We start from the raw sequence: 18,292 nt of genomic DNA, 5'->3' as shown, positions 1-18,292 counted from the left end.
GTTGATTGGCAACACTAAATGGTCCCTAGTGTGTGAATGTGAGTGTGAATGTTGTCTGTTTATCTGTGTTGGCCCTGCGATGAGGTGGCGACTTGTCCAGGGTGTACCCCGCCTTCCACCCGATTGTAGCTGAGATAGGCTCCAGCGCCCCCCGCAACCCCAAAAGGGAATAAGCGGTAGAAAATGGATGGATGGATAGTATAAAACATACAGATGTTTACTTTTATTATAATTAGATATACATATTTGTAATTAGTATGAAACATACACATGTTTATATTACTTTTAATTAGTATAAAACATACAGATGTTTATATTTGATTTAATTTAATTTAATATAAAACACACAAATGTTGATATTTATTTGTATTAGTATAAAACATACAGATGTTTACTTTTATTATAATTAGTATGAAACATGCAAATGTTTCCATTTATTTTAGGTAATAAAAATCATTCAGATGTTTAAATTTTTTCCAGTTAGAATGAAACATACAGATGTTTACATTTCTTTTATTACCGTAACACATACAGATGTTTACATATTTGTAATTAGTATGAAACATACACATGTTTACATTCAGTTTATTTAGTATAAAATATAAGTTGAAAAGGATTTGCAAATCATTGTGTTCTCTGTGACAATTTCACTGCTTTTGGGGTTTGTATATATATATATTTTATTTTTTTAAATAAATTATACAGATTTTTTTTTAATCTTTTTTTTTTTTTTTTAAAGACATTGATTTAATGAAAAAATGTTTTTGTTACTAAATGGTCATAGCAGGCTTCCACTCTCATGTGCCCTAAAAGTCACTTTCTAGGCACGTTGCAAAGTGGGATCCAATGATGAGGTCATTGTTTGCTACAGGTGCTTATATGTTCCGTGTGCATTATTTGCCACTCGCCATGCAAATAATGGAGTGAGACCCTGGCTGGCGTGTCGTCCTTATAGCGCCCTCGCGGCCAGGGACCATTCATGACCTCACTCCTCAATCAATGCAGATTCTCACCTCAAAGAGCACTTTTTTTCCCTTTGAAGTTTTCAATTGCGGCGCAGCGTTTATTACCAAATGAATTGATTGGAGCATTGTGAAGTCTCTCTGGCAAAATATATCACCCTGTGAGAGAATCCATGCTGGATTGTGTGTGCAAAAAAAAAAAAAAAAAAAGCAGTGTTAGCTGAATTTGTGCCTGATATATCTGTGCAAAGGTGCCACCCGGACTAACTCCGGCACCTTTATTGCACGTGCAATTATTCTGATTGAGGCGCTGCAGCCATTTATTCACTGGGAGAAGGGACACTTCGAGGCTAACGACGCAGGTGGCATTGTGGAAAAATTTAGTCCGTAGTGCAGCGATAATAATAATAGATTTTATTTGTAAAAAGCACTTTACATTGAGCAAACAACCTCAAAGTCCTACAATGTATTAAAAAAAATTAATAATAATACAAATAAATAAAAATAAAAACTAGAATAGCGTAATAGCTAGAACTAGTATGCATATATCTATAAAAAAGGCTTTTTTTAATTATTTTTTAAAAGAAGGGTTTTTAAGCCTTTTTTAAAAGCATCCACAGTCTGTGGTGCCCTCAGGTGGTCAGGGAGAGCGTTCCACAGACTGGGAGCGGCGGAGCGATGGCTAAACACTTCTACTGTGCACTTTGAAGATGCGCCTGGGAGGAGCATTCATCCACAACTTTGTGTCAACTCACAGGACAAACTGTGTGTTGTTGCACAGCTCTCCTGCAGCTGGCAGGAAACTACTTTCTGGACCATAAGGCACATTAAAGGGGTCATATTACTATGTTTATTTTCTAAAAGTTAAAGACAGGTTTGGACTACAGGCAGGCCAGTCTAGTACCCACACTCTTTTACTACGCTGTTGTAACACGTGACTTGGCATTGTCTTGCTGAAATAAGCAGGGGTGTCCATGGTAACGTTGCTTGGATGGCAACGTATGTTGCTCCAAAACCTGTATGTACCTTTCAGCATTAATGGTGCCTTCACAGATGTGTAAGTTACCCATGCCTTGGGCACTAATACACCCCCATACCATCACACATGCTGCCTTTTACACTTTGTGCCTAGAACAATCCGGATGGTTCTTTTCCTCTTTGGTCCTGACGACACGGCGTCCACAGTTTCCAAAAACAATTTGAAATGTGGACTCGTCAGACCACAGAACACTTTTCCACTTTGCATCAGTCCATCTTAGATGAGCTCAGGCCCAGCGAAGCGTTTCTGGGTGTTGTTGATAAAGTGGTTTTGGCTTTGCATAGTAGAGTTTTAACCTGCACTTACAGATGTAGCGACCAACTGTAGTTACTGACAGTGGTTATCTGAAGTGTTCCTGAGCCCATGTGGTGATATCCTTTACATCGCAAAAGTAATTTTAATATTTATTTTAGTACAACATAATTTTATGTAAATATATTTATTGTCAGTTATATAAGTCCTTTCACATGCATTACATCTGGTTACTACTTGTTGGTAGAGCGGCCGTGCCAGCAACTTGAGGGTTCCAGGTTCGATCCCCGCTTCCGTCATCCTAGTCTCCGCTGTTGTGTCCTTGGGCAAGACACTTTTATCCACCTGCTCTCAGTGCCCACCCACACTGGTTTAAATGTAACTTAGATATTGGGTTTTACTATGTAAAAGCGCTTTATGTCACTAGAGAAAAGCGCTATATAAATATAAGTCACACTTCACAATAAATAATAATCGCTCATATCCTTTGACATTAATCCTAGTAAAGTATGTTAGATATAATTATTACATGTGATTAATATCAAGATTTAGATTAATAATGCAGTGTTAATATTTGAGTGGGTCCCGGGCCCCTCTGTAGTGGAAAAGTTTGGCCCGAGGTTAAGAACCCCTGTTTTATGCTACTTAAAGGGTCATATTATGATGTTTTTCTAAATGTAAAATACTTCCTTGTGGTCTACATAACATGTAATGGTGGTTCTTTGCTCAAAATGTTGCATAGATCAGTGTTTTTCAACCACTGTGCCGCGGCCGGGAGATACAGTCTGGTGTGTCGTGGGAGATGATCTAATTTCACCTATTTGGGTTAGAAATATTTTTTGCAAACCAGTAATTATAGTCTGCAAATGATGTGTTGTTGTTGAGTGTCGGTGCTGTCTAGAGCTCGGCAGAGTAACTGTGTAATACTCTTCCATATCAGTAGGTGGCAGCAGGTAGCAATTGCTTTGTAGATGTTGGAAACAGTGGGAGGCATAGTGCAGGTAAAAAGGTGTCTAATGCTTAAACCAAAAATAAACAAAAGTTGAGTGCCCCTAAGAAAAGGTATTGAAGCTTAGGGAAGGCTATGCAGAACAAAACTAAAACTGAACTGGTTACAAAGTCAACAAAAACAGAATGCTGGACGACAGCAAAGACTTACTGTGGAGCAAAGACGGCGTCCACAATGTACATCCGAACATGACATGACAATCAACAATGTCCCCACAAAGAAGGATAAAAACAACTTAAATATTCTTGATTGCTAAAACAGAGTACATGCGGGAAATATCGCTCAAAGGAAGACATGAAACTGCTACAGAAAAATACCAAAAAAAGAGAAAAACCACAAAAATAAGAGCACAAAAGTTGCTTTTGCATAATTTTGTGAAACAAAATGCCAGATATGTCACTAAAACGTACTCAGTGGCCTAGTGGTTAGAGTGTCCGCCCTGAGATGGGTAGGTCGTGAGTCATACCAAAGACTATAAAAATGGGAGCCATTACCTCCCTGCTTGGCACTCAGCATCAAGGGTTGGAATTGGGGGTTAAATCACCAAAAATGATTCCCGGGCGCGGCCACCGCTGCTGCTCACTGCTCTCCTCACCTCCCAAAGGGTGATCAAGTGGAGGGATAGTACCGTTTTTGATTCATTAGTACCGCAATACTATACTAGTACCGGTATACCATAAAACCAAGTATAGTACCGTATTTGATTCATTAGTACCGCGATACTATACTAGTACCGGTATACCATAAAACAGAGTATAGTACCGTTTTTGATTCATTAGTACCATGATACTATACTAGTACCGGTATACCATAAAACCGAGTATAGTACCGTTTGTGATTCATTAGTACCGCAATACTATACTAGTACCGGTATACCATAAAACCGAGTATAGTACCGTTTTTGATTCATTAGTACCGCGATACTATACTAGTACCGGTATACCATAAAACCGAGTATAGTACCGTTTTTGATTCATTAGTACCGCGATACTATCCTAGTACCGGTATACCATAAAACCGAGTATAGAACCGTTTTTGATTCATTAGTACTGCGATACTATACTAGTGCCGGTATACCATTAAACCGAGTATAGTACCGCAATGAAAACAACTTCTGGGGGGGGTCAAGGGTCATCTGTTGGTCAACTTTCTCTTTCCTCCTTCCAAAAACACCCTTAACAAATAAAGAGTGTTTTCAGTGAATATTAAACACAGAAGAGGATTATTTACAAATGTTGCTTGGTTTAATCCTGGTGCACACACAACAGGCTCAGACCCGCCCTATGGCCAACTTGTTTGTCTGCCTGTGTCACATTGGTTTATTGCCCCACAACTAGAACCTTCTAATACATGTGAAATATAAGCAAAAGTATCCATTTAAATAACCAGCAGGCAGCTTGTTTATTTCAATATTGTTCCACAGTTTAATTATGATATTTGTACACGTACATGTACACCATTAGTATTTATATTTGTACATGTACACCAGTAGTATTTATGATATTTGTACATGTACACCGGTAGTATTTATATTTGTACATGTACACCAGTAGTATTTTTAATATTTGTACATGTACACCAGTAGTATTTATGATATTTGTACGTGTTCACTAGTAGTATTTATATTTGTACATGTACACCAGTAGTATTTACAGGTAAAAGCCAGTAAATTAGAATATTTTGAAAAACTTGATTTATTTCAGTAATTGCATTCAAAAGGTGTAACTTGTACATTATATTTATTCATTGCACACAGACTGATGCATTCAAATGTTTATTTCATTTAATTTTGATGATTTGAAGTGGCAACAAATGAAAATCCAAAATTCCGTGTGTCACAAAATTAGAATATTACTTAAGGCTAATACAAAAAAGGGATTTTTAGAAATGTTGGCCAACTGAAAAGTATGAAAATGAAAAATATGAGCATGTACAATACTTGGTTGGAGCTCCTTTTGCCTCAATTACTGCGTTAATGCGGCGTGGCATGGAGTCGATGAGTTTCTGGCACTGCTCAGGTGTTATGAGAGCCCAGGTTGCTCTGATAGTGGCCTTCAACTCTTCTGCGTTTTTGGGTCTGGCATTCTGCATCTTCCTTTTCACAATACCCCACAGATTTTCTATGGGGCTAAGGTCAGGGGAGTTGGCGGGCCAATTTAGAACAGAAATACCATGGTCCGTAAACCAGGCACGGGTAGATTTTGCGCTGTGTGCAGGCGCCAAGTCCTGTTGGAACTTGAAATCTCCATCTCCATAGAGCAGGTCAGCAGCAGGAAGCATGAAGTGCTCTAAAACTTGCTGGTAGACGGCTGCGTTGACCCTGGATCTCAGGAAACAGAGTGGACCGACACCAGCAGATGACATGGCACCCCAAACCATCACCCAACCATGCAAATTTTGCATTTCCTTTGGAAATCGAGGTCCCAGAGTCTGGAGGAAGACAGGAGAGGCACAGGATCCACGTTGCCTGAAGTCTAGTGTAAAGTTTCCACCATCAGTGATGGTTTGGGGTGCCATGTCATCTGCCGGTGTCGGTCCACTCTGTTTCCTGAGATCCAGGGTCAACGCAGCCGTCTACCAGCAAGTTTTAGAGCACTTCATGCTTCCTGCTGCTGACCTGCTCTATGGAGATGGAGATTTCAAGTTCCAACAGGACTTGGCGCCTGCACACAGCGCAAAATCTACCCGTGCCTGGTTTACGGACCATGGTATTTCTGTTCTAAATTGGCCCGCCAACTCCCCTGACCTTAGCCCCATAGAAAATCTGTGGGGTATTGTGAAAAGGAAGATGCAGAATGCCAGACCCAAAAACGCAGAAGAGTTGAAGGCCACTATCAGAGCAACCTGGGCTCTCATAACACCTGAGCAGTGCCAGAAACTCATCGACTCCATGCCACGCCGCATTAACGCAGTAATTGAGGCAAAAGGAGCTCCAACCAAGTATTGAGTATTGTACATGCTCATATTTTTCATTTTCATACTTTTCAGTTGGCCAACATTTCTAAAAATCCCTTTTTTGTATTAGCCTTTAGTAATATTCTAATTTTGTGACACACGGAATTTTGGATTTTCATTTGTTGCCACTTCAAATCATCAAAATTAAATGAAATAAACATTTGAATGCATCAGTCTGTGTGCAATGAATAAATATAATGTACAAGTTACACCTTTTGAATGCAATTACTGAAATAAATCAAGTTTTTCAAAATATTCTAATTTACTGGCTTTTACCTGTATATTTGTACATGTTCACCAGTAGTATTTATGATATTTGTACATGTACACCAGTAGTATTTATATTTGTACATGTTCACCGGTAGTATTTATGATATTTGTACATATACACCAGTAGTATTTATAATATTTGTACATGTACACCAGTAGTATTTATATTTGTACATGTTCACCGGTAGTATTTATGATATTTGTACATATACACCAGTAGTATTTATAATATTTGTACATGTACACCAGTAGTATTTATATTTGTACATGTACACCAGTAGTATTTATGATATTTGTACATGTACACCAGTAGTATTTACATTTGTACATGTACACCAGTAGTATTTATTGTACGTGTTCACCGATAGTATTTATGATATTTGTACATATACACCAGTAGTATTTATAATATTTGTACATATACACCAGTAGTATTTATATTTGTACATGGACACCGGTAGTATTTATGATATTTGTACATGTACACCAGTAGTATTTATGATATTTGCACGTGTTCACTAGTAGTATTTATATTTGTACATGTACACCAGTAGTATTTATATTTGTACATGTACACCAGTAGTATTTATGATATTTGTACATATACACCAGTAGTATTTATAATATTTGTACATGTACACCAGTAGTATTTACATTTGTACATGTACACCAGTAGTATTTATTGTACGTGTTCACCGGTAGTATTTATGATATTTGTACATACACACCAGTAGTATTTATAATATTTGTACATATACACCAGTAGTATTTATATTTGTACATGGACACCGGTAGTATTTATGATATTTGTACATGTACACCAGTAGTATTTATATTTGTACGTGTTCACCAGTAGTATTTATAATATTTGTACATATACACCAGTAGTATTTATAATATTCGTACATGTACACCAGTAGTATTTATATTTGTACATGTTCACCAGTAGTATTCATAATATTTGTACATTTTCACCAGTATTATTTATAATATTTGTACAATTACACTAGTAGTATTTTTGATAATATTCCATGTACACCAGTAGTATTTATACAATTAGTACATGTACACCAGTAGGGGGGTGCAATATGGCCGCCAGCATCTTTCTAGTACATTCCCAGGAGACGTGTGTGCTGGGGGCATTGATTAGAGAGTGTCTGCTGGGATTACATCTTTGCCGTTGCCATGCCAACTAATCAGCTGATTCCCCCCCCCCCCCCCCCCCCCCCAACCTCCACCCCCCTCGCACTTGCTCTGGCTCTGTCCCTCTTGCCGGTTGTCATGGCAACGCAGTGGAGGAGAAGCGCGAGCGCTGGCTTCAGCTAAAAAGGGCCAGAAAATTTTTTTTTTCCTTCATCCTCTCTCTCTCTCCCTCTCTCTCCCTCTCTCTCTCTCTCCCTCTCTCTCCCTGCCTAATTGGCAACTCTGCCTGACCTGAAGTTCTTTTGTCTCCGGCATGAAAACAGCCTGGCGGGATTACACGTATTTTCACATTTTGGGAGGAGTGGCGAAGACAATCTGATGAAGACCACTAAATAATGAGCAGAACATGTCTATTTTAAGCCCAGATGCATGCCAATAATCACCCATTCATAATTACGGATTGCTATTGAATCCGCTCTTTTTTGGCTGCGACCGAGTCCCACCGACGTTGTCTTAATGAAATAAGCAGGGGCGTCCATGATCACGTTGCTTGGATGGCAACATATGTTGCACATGTATGTACCTTTCAGCATTATTCACAGATGTGTAAGTTACCCATGCCTTGGGCACTAATACACCCCCATACCATCACACATGCTGCCTTTTACACTTTGACCCTAGAACAATCCGGATGGTTCTTTGCCTCTTTGGTCCGGAGGACACGACGTCCACAGTTTCCAAAAACAATTTGAAATGTGGACTCGTCAGACCACAGAACACTTTTCCACTTTGCATCAGTCCATCTTAGATGAGCTCGGGCCCAGCAAAGCCTTTCTGGGTGTTGTTGATAAACAGCTTTGATATGCATAGTACAGTTTTAACTTGCGCTTACAGGTGTAGCGACCAACTGTAGTTGCTGACAGTGGTTTTCTGAAGTGTTCCTGAGCCCATGTGGTGATATCCTTTACACACTGATGTCACTTTTACCGCCTGAGGGATCCAAAGTGCGTAATATCATCACTTACGTGCAGTGAGTTCTCCAGATTATCTGAACCTTTTGATGATATTACGGAGCGTAGATGGTGAAATCCCTAAATTCCTTGCAATAGCTGGTTGAGAAATGTTGTTCTTAAACAATTTGCTCAGGCATTTGTTGACAAAGCGGTGACCCTCGCCCCGTCCTTGTTTGTGAACGACTGAGCATTTCATGGAAGCTGTTTTTTTACCCAATCATGGCACCCACCTGTTCCCAATTAGCCTGTTCACCTGCGGGATGTTCCAAATAAGTCTTTGATGAGCATTCCTCAACTTTCTCAGTCTTTTTTGCCACTTGTGCCAGCTTTTTTGAAACAGGTTGCAGGCATCAAATTCCAAATGAGCTAATATTTGCAAACAATAAGAAAGCTTCTCAGTGTGAACATGAAATATCTTGTCTTTGCAGTCTATTCAAGTTATAAGTTGAAAAGGATTTGCAAATCATTGTATTCTCTTTTTATTTACCATTTACACAACGTGACAACTTCACTTTTGTAGATCACATTGTTTACTTTTGCATTCTCTTTTTTGGATTGAGATGATGTCATTTATTTCCTGACTGGTAAGATGGTGGTGTTTATCGATTTGACGCCATCGAGTCCCGCACTCGCTCATCAGTGCTGGTGTGGTCCACAGGTGTGCACGGAGGGTCGCTTGATCCTGGAGTTCGCCTTCGACGACCTGATGAGGATCAAGACTTGGCACTTCACCATCCGCCAGTACCGAGAGCTCATCCCGCGCAGCATCCTGGCCATGCATGTGAGTGTGACCATGCTGCTTTTTTCTTCTCTTCTAGCAAATTGGCTCCTCTGGGTGTCGGTACAGCAATTGCTGGAGAGGTGGAGAGGCAGCTCTGCACTCATTTTGAAGGTGGCACTTTCTAGTGAGAGCACACCTACTAGGATGTCAAAGTAGGAAGTAGGGTTGTACCCATACCAATATTTTCGTACCGGTACCACTGAAGACTTGGACGGGCCACACCGGGCCCGCGGGCCGTAGTTTGGACACCCCCTGGTTTCACCTAATGAATTATTGTGACCACCTGGTGCAGTTCTTCTCAAACAACTGAGGCGGACTTCCCTGTGTGACCCCAGTGAACATGCTTTATCAGTATCATGCAGTATCATGCTTTATCAGTATCATGCTTTATCAGTATCACCTTTATCAGTATCATGCTTTATTAGTATCCTGTAGTATCATGCTTTATCTGTATCATGCAGAATCATGCTTTATCAGTATCACCTCTATCAGTATCATGCTTTATTAGTATCCTGTAGTATCATGCTTTATCTGTATCATGCAGAATCATGCTTTATCAGTATCACCTCTATCAGTATCATGCTTTATTAGTATCCTGTGGTATCATGCTTTATCAGTATCATGCTTTATCAGTATCATGCAGTATCATGCTTTATCAGTATCACCTTTATCAGTATCATGCAGTATCATGCTTTATCAGTATCATGCTTTATCAGTATCATCTTTATCAGTATCATGCTTTATCAGTATCATCTTTATCAGCATCATGCTTAATCAGTATCATCTTTATCAGGTATCATGCTTTATCAGTGTCATGCTTTATCAGTATCATGATTTATCAGTATCATGCACTATCATACTTTATCAGTATCATGCTTTATCATGCTGTATCAGTATCATGCAGTATCATGCTTTATCAGTATCATGCTTTATCAGTATCATCTTTATCAGCATCATGCTTTATCAGTATCATCTTTATGAGGTATCATGCTTTATCAGTATCATCTTTATCAGTGTCATGCTTTATCAGTATCATGCACTATCATACTTTATCAGTATCATGCTTTATCATGCTACATCAGTATCATGCAGTATCATGCTTTATCAGTATCATGCTTTATCAGTGTCATGCAGTATCATGCTTTTTCAGTATCATGCAGTATCATGCTTTATCAGTATCATGCAGTATCATGCTTTATCAGTATCATGCTTTATGTGTACCATTCAGTATCATGCAGTATCATGCTTTATCAGTATCATGGAGTATCATGCTTTATCAGTATCATGCAGTATTATGCTTTATCAGTATCATGCTTTATCATGCTTTATCAGTATCATCTTTATCAGTATCATGCTTCATCAATATCATGCTTTATCAGTATCATGTAGTATCATGCTTGATCAGTATCACGCAGTATCATGCTTTATCAGTATCATTCTTTATCATGCTTTATCAGTGTCATTTATCAGTGTCATCTTTATCAGTATCATGCTTTATCAATATCATGCTTTATCAGTATCATGTAGTATCATGCTTGATCAGTATCATGCTTAAACAGTATCATGCTTTATCAGTATCATGCAGTATCATGCTTCACTCATTGTATCCAATAATCCTCACTTCCTCATTTTGAGTAAAACAAAAACAAGTTTATTCATTTTTGTTCTGTAGGTTAAAAGTTAATATTATTTATTAAGTTGATTTAATTTTTTGTTTTTTGTCAAAAAATGTTTTTAGTTTAAAAAGGGGTAGTAATAATAAAGTTATTATTTGGTGTAAGTTGAACTATCTTTCTTTCTCTCGTGTGTTCTTTAATGTTCTAAGGATGCAATGTTTTGCAGAGGTGTACTTATAACAATTTTGTAGACAAATGATAGTCGGGGGCATTTTCACCACTGTGTTGCATGGCCTTTCCTTTTAACAACACTCAGTAAAGGTTTGGGAACTGAGGAGACACATTTTTGAAGTGGAATTATTTCCCATTCTTGCTTGATGTACAGCTTAAGTTGTTCAACAGTCTCCCTTCTCATATTTTAGCCTTCATATTGCACCACATATTTTCAATGTCTGGACTACAGGCCAGTCTAGTAGCTTGGCATTGTCTTGCTGAAATAAGCAGGGGCGTCCATGGTAGTGTTGCTTGGATGGCAACATATGTTGCTGCAAAAGCTGTATGTACCTTTCAGCATTAATGGTGCCTTCACAGATGTGTAAGTTACCCATGTCTTGGGCACTAATACACCCCCATACCATCACACATGCTGCCTTTTACACTTTGACCCTAGAACAATCCGGATGGTTCTTTTCCTCTTTGGCCCGGAGGACACGACGTCCACAGTTTCCAAAAACAATTTGAAATGTGGACTCGTCAGACCACAGAACACTTTTCCACTTTGCATCAGTCCATCTTAGATGAGCTCAGGCCCAGCGAAGCGTTTCTGTGTGTTGTTGATGAATGGCTTTGGCTTTGCATAGTAGAGTTTTAACTTGCACTTACAGATGTAGCGACCAACTGTAGTTACTGACAGTGGTTTTCTGAAGTGTTCCTGAGCCCATGTGGTGATATCCTTTACACACTGATGTCGCTTTTTGATGCAGTACCGCCTGAGGGATCCAAGGTCATAGGCATTCAATGTTGGTTTTCAACCTTGCCGCTTACGTGCATTGATTTCTCCAGATTCTCTGAACCTTTTGATGATATTACGGAGCGTAGATGGTGAAATCCCTAAATTCCTTGCAATAGCTGGTTGAGAAATGTTGTTCTTTAACAATTTGCTCAGGCATTTGTTGACAAAGTGGTGACCCTCGCCCCATCCTTGTTTGTGAATGACTGAGCATTTCATGGAATCTACTTTTATACCCAATCATGGCACCCACCTGTTCCCAATTAGCCTGTTCACCTGCGGGATGTTCCAAATAAGTCTTTGATGAGCATTCCTCAACGTTCTCAGTCTTTTTTGCCACTTGTGCCAGCTTTTTTGAAACATGTTGCAGGCATCAAATTCCAAATGAGCTAATATTTGCAAAAAATAACAAAAGTTTCTCAGTGTGAACATGAAAATATCTTGTCTTTGCAGTCTATTCAATTGAATATAAGTTGAAAAGGATTTGCAAATCATTGTATTCTCTTTTTATTTACCATTTACACAACGTGACTACTTCACTGCTTTTTGGCTTTTGTAAATGGAGGTGCGTATTAGTGGTTAAACTTGTTCATGTTTGCTTTTGTTTATCCCAAAATATAATCACATTTACTTAAAATGCTCATAAGTTGGTCAATTCAAGATAAGGAAAGTTGAAAGATGAGTAGTATTTTCATGAGATTTGGTTGATTATTTTTACAATAGCAAAGGTCTAATACTTGCATTTAATCTTCTTATATCACCGGTGTCAAACTCGAGGCCAGGGGGCTAGATCTGGCCCGTGAAATGCTAATAATATGCTTTTTAATAATGAATAATTTCTTACTAGATATTTGTTGTTTTCATTTTGACATTCATGAACTGCATGCTTATCTTTATATACATATATTTTAATATTTAATATCTAATAATGCAACAAAATAGTATATGTTTTGCAATAAAAATGTGGTACTGCTTGTGTTTACAGTCATACACTATAAAACCAACAACTCTAGATTTTACTGTAAAATAGTGGTACTGTTTTTCCATTCCATTTCCATTAATATGCCGTTAAAAAAAACACTGCACATTTTTACAAGTGTTTCTTACACTAAAATATGTTTAGTTTTTTTTTAAGCGACCGTAAAAAAAAAAAAAGCGAATAATTAATAGCTAAATCATGAGCCGAATCCCTCATACTTTTTTTCTCTAATCATATATTTACTACGTGTAGACTGCATTATGATGGCAGTCACACATAAGAGATACGCGTAGACTGCAATATGATGGCAGTCACACATAAGAGATATGTGTAAACTGCAATAAGATGGTAGTCACACATAACAGATACGTGTAGACTGCAATATGATGGCAGTCACACATAAAAGATATGTGTAGACTGCAATATGATGGCAGTCACACATAAGAGATACGCATAGACTGCAATATGATGGCAGTCACACATAAGAAATGCTTGTAGACTGCAATATGATGGCAGTCACACATAAGAGATATGTGTAGACCGCAATATGATGGCAGTCACACAGAAGATATGTGTGTAGACTGCAATATGATGGCAGTCACACATAAGAGATACGTGTAGACTGCAATATGATGGCAGTCACACAAGAGATGCGTGTAGACTGCAATATGATGGCAGTCACACATAAGAGATATGTGTAGACTGCAATATGATGGCAGTCACACATAAGAGATGCGTGTAGACTGCATTATGATGGCAGTCACACATAAAAGATACGTGTAGACTGCAATATGATGGCAGTCACACATAAGAGATACAGTACGTGTAGACTGCAATATGACTCAAGTAAACAACATCAACATTTTATATGTTCCATTGAAAATATAGAACATTACACACGGCGCTCAAAAATCTGTGAACATGTTTTAGTACAACTTTGGTAAGCTATGAAGCTGCACCGCTTGATGGATTGTCGAAGCATTACGGCTACCGTAGTCAGACGTACTGTGCTTCAACAAATGGCACCCATGAGCAGACATATTAATTGGGGTTTTGTTTCACAATATGATGCAAAAGCAACTTTTCTTACCTTCTGGTACCTGCTGATCTGTATTTGAGATCTGCATAAGTCCTGAAAATGTGCATGGTGCGCCTTTGTAGTCTGTGACAACACCGTAGTCGATAAGCTTCTTCTTTTTCTCTATCTTCTTGTTATGTGACATTCATCCTCCGCTGTTGCCATTTCTGGCTTGTCGTAAGGAAGATGGCAACTCTGCCAAGTGTTGGCATTTATGACTTGAGATGACGTGTCTGCAGCGGGAACTACGCTTCGGCTAATTGGCTGCAGATAATTGGTTGGAATTAGCTGCATTCATCTTAATGACACATCCATGTTGATTGGAACTTTTTTTTTCTTTCTTTTCCCTGCCTTTTGACTGCAGGCACAAGACCCTCAGGTGCTGGAACAACTGTCCAAAAACATCACACGCATGGGTTTGACCAACTTCACCCTCAACTACCTCAGGGTAAGTGTGTGTGTGTGTGTGTGTGTGTGTGTGTGTGTGTGTGTGTGTGTGTGTGTGTGTGTGTGTGTGTGTGTGTGTGTGTGTGTGTGTGTGTGTGTGTGTGTGTGTGTGTGTGTGTGTGTGTGTGTATTCTTGTATTTTTACCATTCTTGAGACATGAAGAAGGAAAAGTAGCTTCCATATGAGGAGGTGTGAACAAGTGATGACATAAATCATGGTCCCCAATAACATTGCATCTAATAGAGAGCCAAATACTAGAGTCTGTGAACATTGCTCCAAAGTCAGGATTTTTTGTTGATTTGATGTGCATCCAAAGGTAAACATTGACAGGTGCAAAGGCAGCAATATATGATGAAACAAGACGGCAGCTAAAGAAGGACTTCCCTATTCATCCCCGGAAAAAAAACCCGCCAGGTGAACAGCTGATTTTACCACTTCCGGTGCTGACGTAAAACAAGCCATATGTGAGCATAGGATGAACAAATACACTACGCTACTAAGACTATAGTGGCCATTAACAGTTAGCTTCTACAGCTTTTGTCATCGGCCTTAAGCACATTACAAAAAATAAAAAAATAGAGATCTCATTTGCACCCCTGGTGGTGAAATCTATCAAAATGAGAGTGGTCCCAAAAAGGAGGGACTGTGTGTCCGTTTTCAAAGTTCTTCCCCTCTGGTCAACATACGAAATAACAAGTGTGTGTGTAAAAAAAAAATTGAAGTGCTCCCCCTCTGGCCAACATATGTAATAACAAGTGTGTGTAAACATTTGAAGTGCGCCACCTCTGGTCAACATATGTAATAACAAGTGTGTGTAAAAATTTGAAGTGCTCCACCTCTGGCCAACATATGAAATAACAAGTGTGTGTAAAATATTGAAATGCTCCACTTCTGGTCAACATAGGTAATAACAAGTGTGTGTAAAAATTGAAGTCCTCCACCTCTGGTCAACATATGAAATGACAGGTGTGTGTAAAAATTTGAAGTGCTCCACCTCTGGCCAACATATGAAATAACAAGTGTGTGTAAAAATTTGAAATCCTCCACCTCTGGCCAACATATGAAATAACAAGTGTGTGTAAAAATGTGAAGTCCTCCACCTCTGGTCAACATATGAAATAACAGGTGTGTGTAAGAAATTGAATTGCGCCCCCTTTGGCCAAAATTAATTACAAAACATAAAATGAATACATGTATAGAGACATACTGTAAATAATGAAGATCAAAAAACAATTACAAACAAAAAATTCAAAAAAAAATAATAAAAATTATATTTGCATAGTACGTATATATTATCAATGTTGTAAATACAAATCTTTATATATCTATAAAGAGTGGTCCTAAAGAGGTAGGCATTTTTCGGAGGCTTGTTGTTGTTTTGGCTTGTTAATCAGTAGAAAGTTGTCCTTGTTATGTTTGTTTGAGATCCAGTACTGCTGAGCACTTTAAATTGTGTGTAAAGTGTACAAACCTTCACTAAAATCTGCACTTTTTGGTCCAGGCTGGAAGCAATTATTCCTATTTGCATCGTTTCTTATGGAGGAATTTGCTTCACAACAAAAAACAATTAAGTACATAAATCCAGGTTCCACTGTTTGTTTTCCACAACATGGAGGTGTTGGTGGTGCGCCCCCTAGTGGCAGTGTTGAGATGTCCTCAGTCTGATTGGCAGTTTGTTTGCTCCAATATTGTGCAGCCGTGTTATTTCTACACATGTTTAAATTGCCCAGGATGACAATAATATTTCACAATATTATTATTAATAATAATGATAATAATCTTGATCAAAATAATACAATCTCATGATGTCTCATTGTTTACCAAAAAAACCCATAATTGTGTGAATGCTCCAAAGCATTCCAACTTCAAACTGTTCAGCCTAGTCAGGAATTGCAGGCGTTCCCTTGACAAATTCCCAGATTTCCCAAAATTCCAGGTTTTCCGGGACATTTTTCCCATTCCAAATGAATTGGCCGTTTTTTCAAACTTCCACCATTTCCACATGTTTCAACCCATTCAAACCATTCCACCTTCAACACATTCCACTCATCCTGGACATTCAAACTATAATTTTTCCAAGTTCAAAACAATTCCAGGAATTCCCAGTATTCCCTTTTAGTCCACCCCTTTTTTGACCCTTTTAACTGTCGACTACTCCTTCCACATTTTTCAACCGTTCCACCGTCCAAACATTCCTCTTAGTCAGGACAAAAAAACCAAAGTTGTTTTTTGAACTGGAAAAATTCCCCGGTTTTCCCGAAATTCCAGGAATTCCTCAATACCATTTCTCAGTTTAAAATGTTACCACTTCAACATTTCTCGACCGATTTAAAAAAAATTCAAACACCAACAATTTCACCTCATTCACAACATTCAAAATATTTGGCATTTTAAAAAAAAATTCCCGCTTTTCCCGAAATTCCCAGATGTCCATGAAATGGGACATTTTTCAAAGTTCCACAATTCCCACATTTTTCAATCTGATTCAAACCATTCCAACTTCAAACTGTCCAGCCTATTCAGGAATTGCGGGCGTTCCCTTGAAAAATTTCCAGATTTCCCAGAATTCCGGGTTTTCCGGGACATTTTTCCCATTCAAAATTAATTGGCCATTTTTCAAACTTCCACCATTTCCACATTTTTCAACCCATTCAAACCATTCCACCTTTAACACATTCCACTCGTCTTGGACATTCAAACTGTCATTTTTCCAAGTTCAAACAATTCCAGGAATTCCCAGAATTCCCTTTTAGTCAAACCCTTTTTTGACCCTTTTATCTTCGACTACTCCGTCCACATTTTTCAAGCGTTACACCGTCCAATCATTCCTCTTAGTCAGGACAAAAAAACCAAAGTTGTTTTTTGAACTGGAAAAATTCCCCGGTTTTCCCGAAATTCCAGGAATTCCTCAATACCATTTCTCAATTTAAAATGTTACCACTTCAACATTTCTCGACCGATTAAAAAAAATTCAAACACCAGCAATTTCAACTCATTCACAACATTCAAAATATTTGGCATTTTCAAAAAAAATTCCCGCTTTTCCCGAAATTTCCAGATGTACATGAAATGGAACATTTTTCAAAGTTCCACAATTCCCACATGTTTTAATCTGATTCAAACCATTCCAACTTCAAACTGTTCAGCCTATTCAGGAATTACGGGCGTTCCCTTGAAAAATTTCCAGATTTCCCAGAATTCCGGGTTTTCCGGTACATGTTTCCCATTCAAAATTAATTGGCCATTTTTCAAACTTCCACCATTTCCACATTTTCAACCCATTCAAACCATTCCACCTTCAACACATTCCACTCGTCCTGGACATTCAAACTGTCATTTTTCCAAGTTCAAACAATTCCAGGAATTCCCAGAATTCCCTTTTAGTCAAACCCTTTTTTCACCCTTTTTTCTTTCGACGACTCCTTCCACATTTTTCTACCCACTTCAAGCGTTCCATCGTCCAAACATTCCTCTGAGTCAGGACAAAAAAAAATAAGTTATTTTTTGAACTGGAAAAATTCCCGGTTTTCCCGAAATTCTATTAATTCCTCAATACAATTTCTCAATTAAAAAATGTTAACACTTCAACATTTCTCGACCGATTTAAAAAAAATTCAAACACCAACCATTTCAACTCATTCAAAACATTCAAAATATTTGGCATTTTCAAAAAAAATTCCCGCTTTTCCCGAAATTCCCAGATGTCCATGAAATGGGACATTTTTCAAAGTTCCACAA

At 38.3% G+C, this 18,292-nt stretch overlaps 1 protein-coding gene across 5 annotated transcripts in view; it reads left to right on the top strand.

Annotated features, from left to right (window-relative positions):
• Positions 1 to 18,292, top strand: part of ldb2a (LIM domain binding 2a) — a 303,287-nt gene that overhangs the window by 227,640 nt on the left and 57,355 nt on the right. For 4 of the 5 annotated variants that reach the window (XM_061976892.2, XM_061976891.2, XM_061976890.2 and 1 more), the window contains exons 4-5: positions 9,302 to 9,424; positions 14,471 to 14,554. In XM_061976892.2, coding sequence (XP_061832876.1) covers positions 9,302 to 9,424; positions 14,471 to 14,554 — 207 coding nt within the window. The remainder of the gene's footprint in view (positions 1 to 9,301; positions 9,425 to 14,470; positions 14,555 to 18,292) is intronic. The other variant, XM_061976893.2, reaches the window with a different exon arrangement.

Source organism: Nerophis lumbriciformis, linkage group LG16 (assembly GCF_033978685.3).
Source record: "Nerophis lumbriciformis linkage group LG16, RoL_Nlum_v2.1, whole genome shotgun sequence".
NCBI lineage: Eukaryota > Metazoa > Chordata > Actinopteri > Syngnathiformes > Syngnathidae > Nerophis > Nerophis lumbriciformis.
The sequence above is the reverse complement of the archived record's forward strand: the minus strand, read 5'-3'. Positions and strand labels throughout refer to the sequence as shown.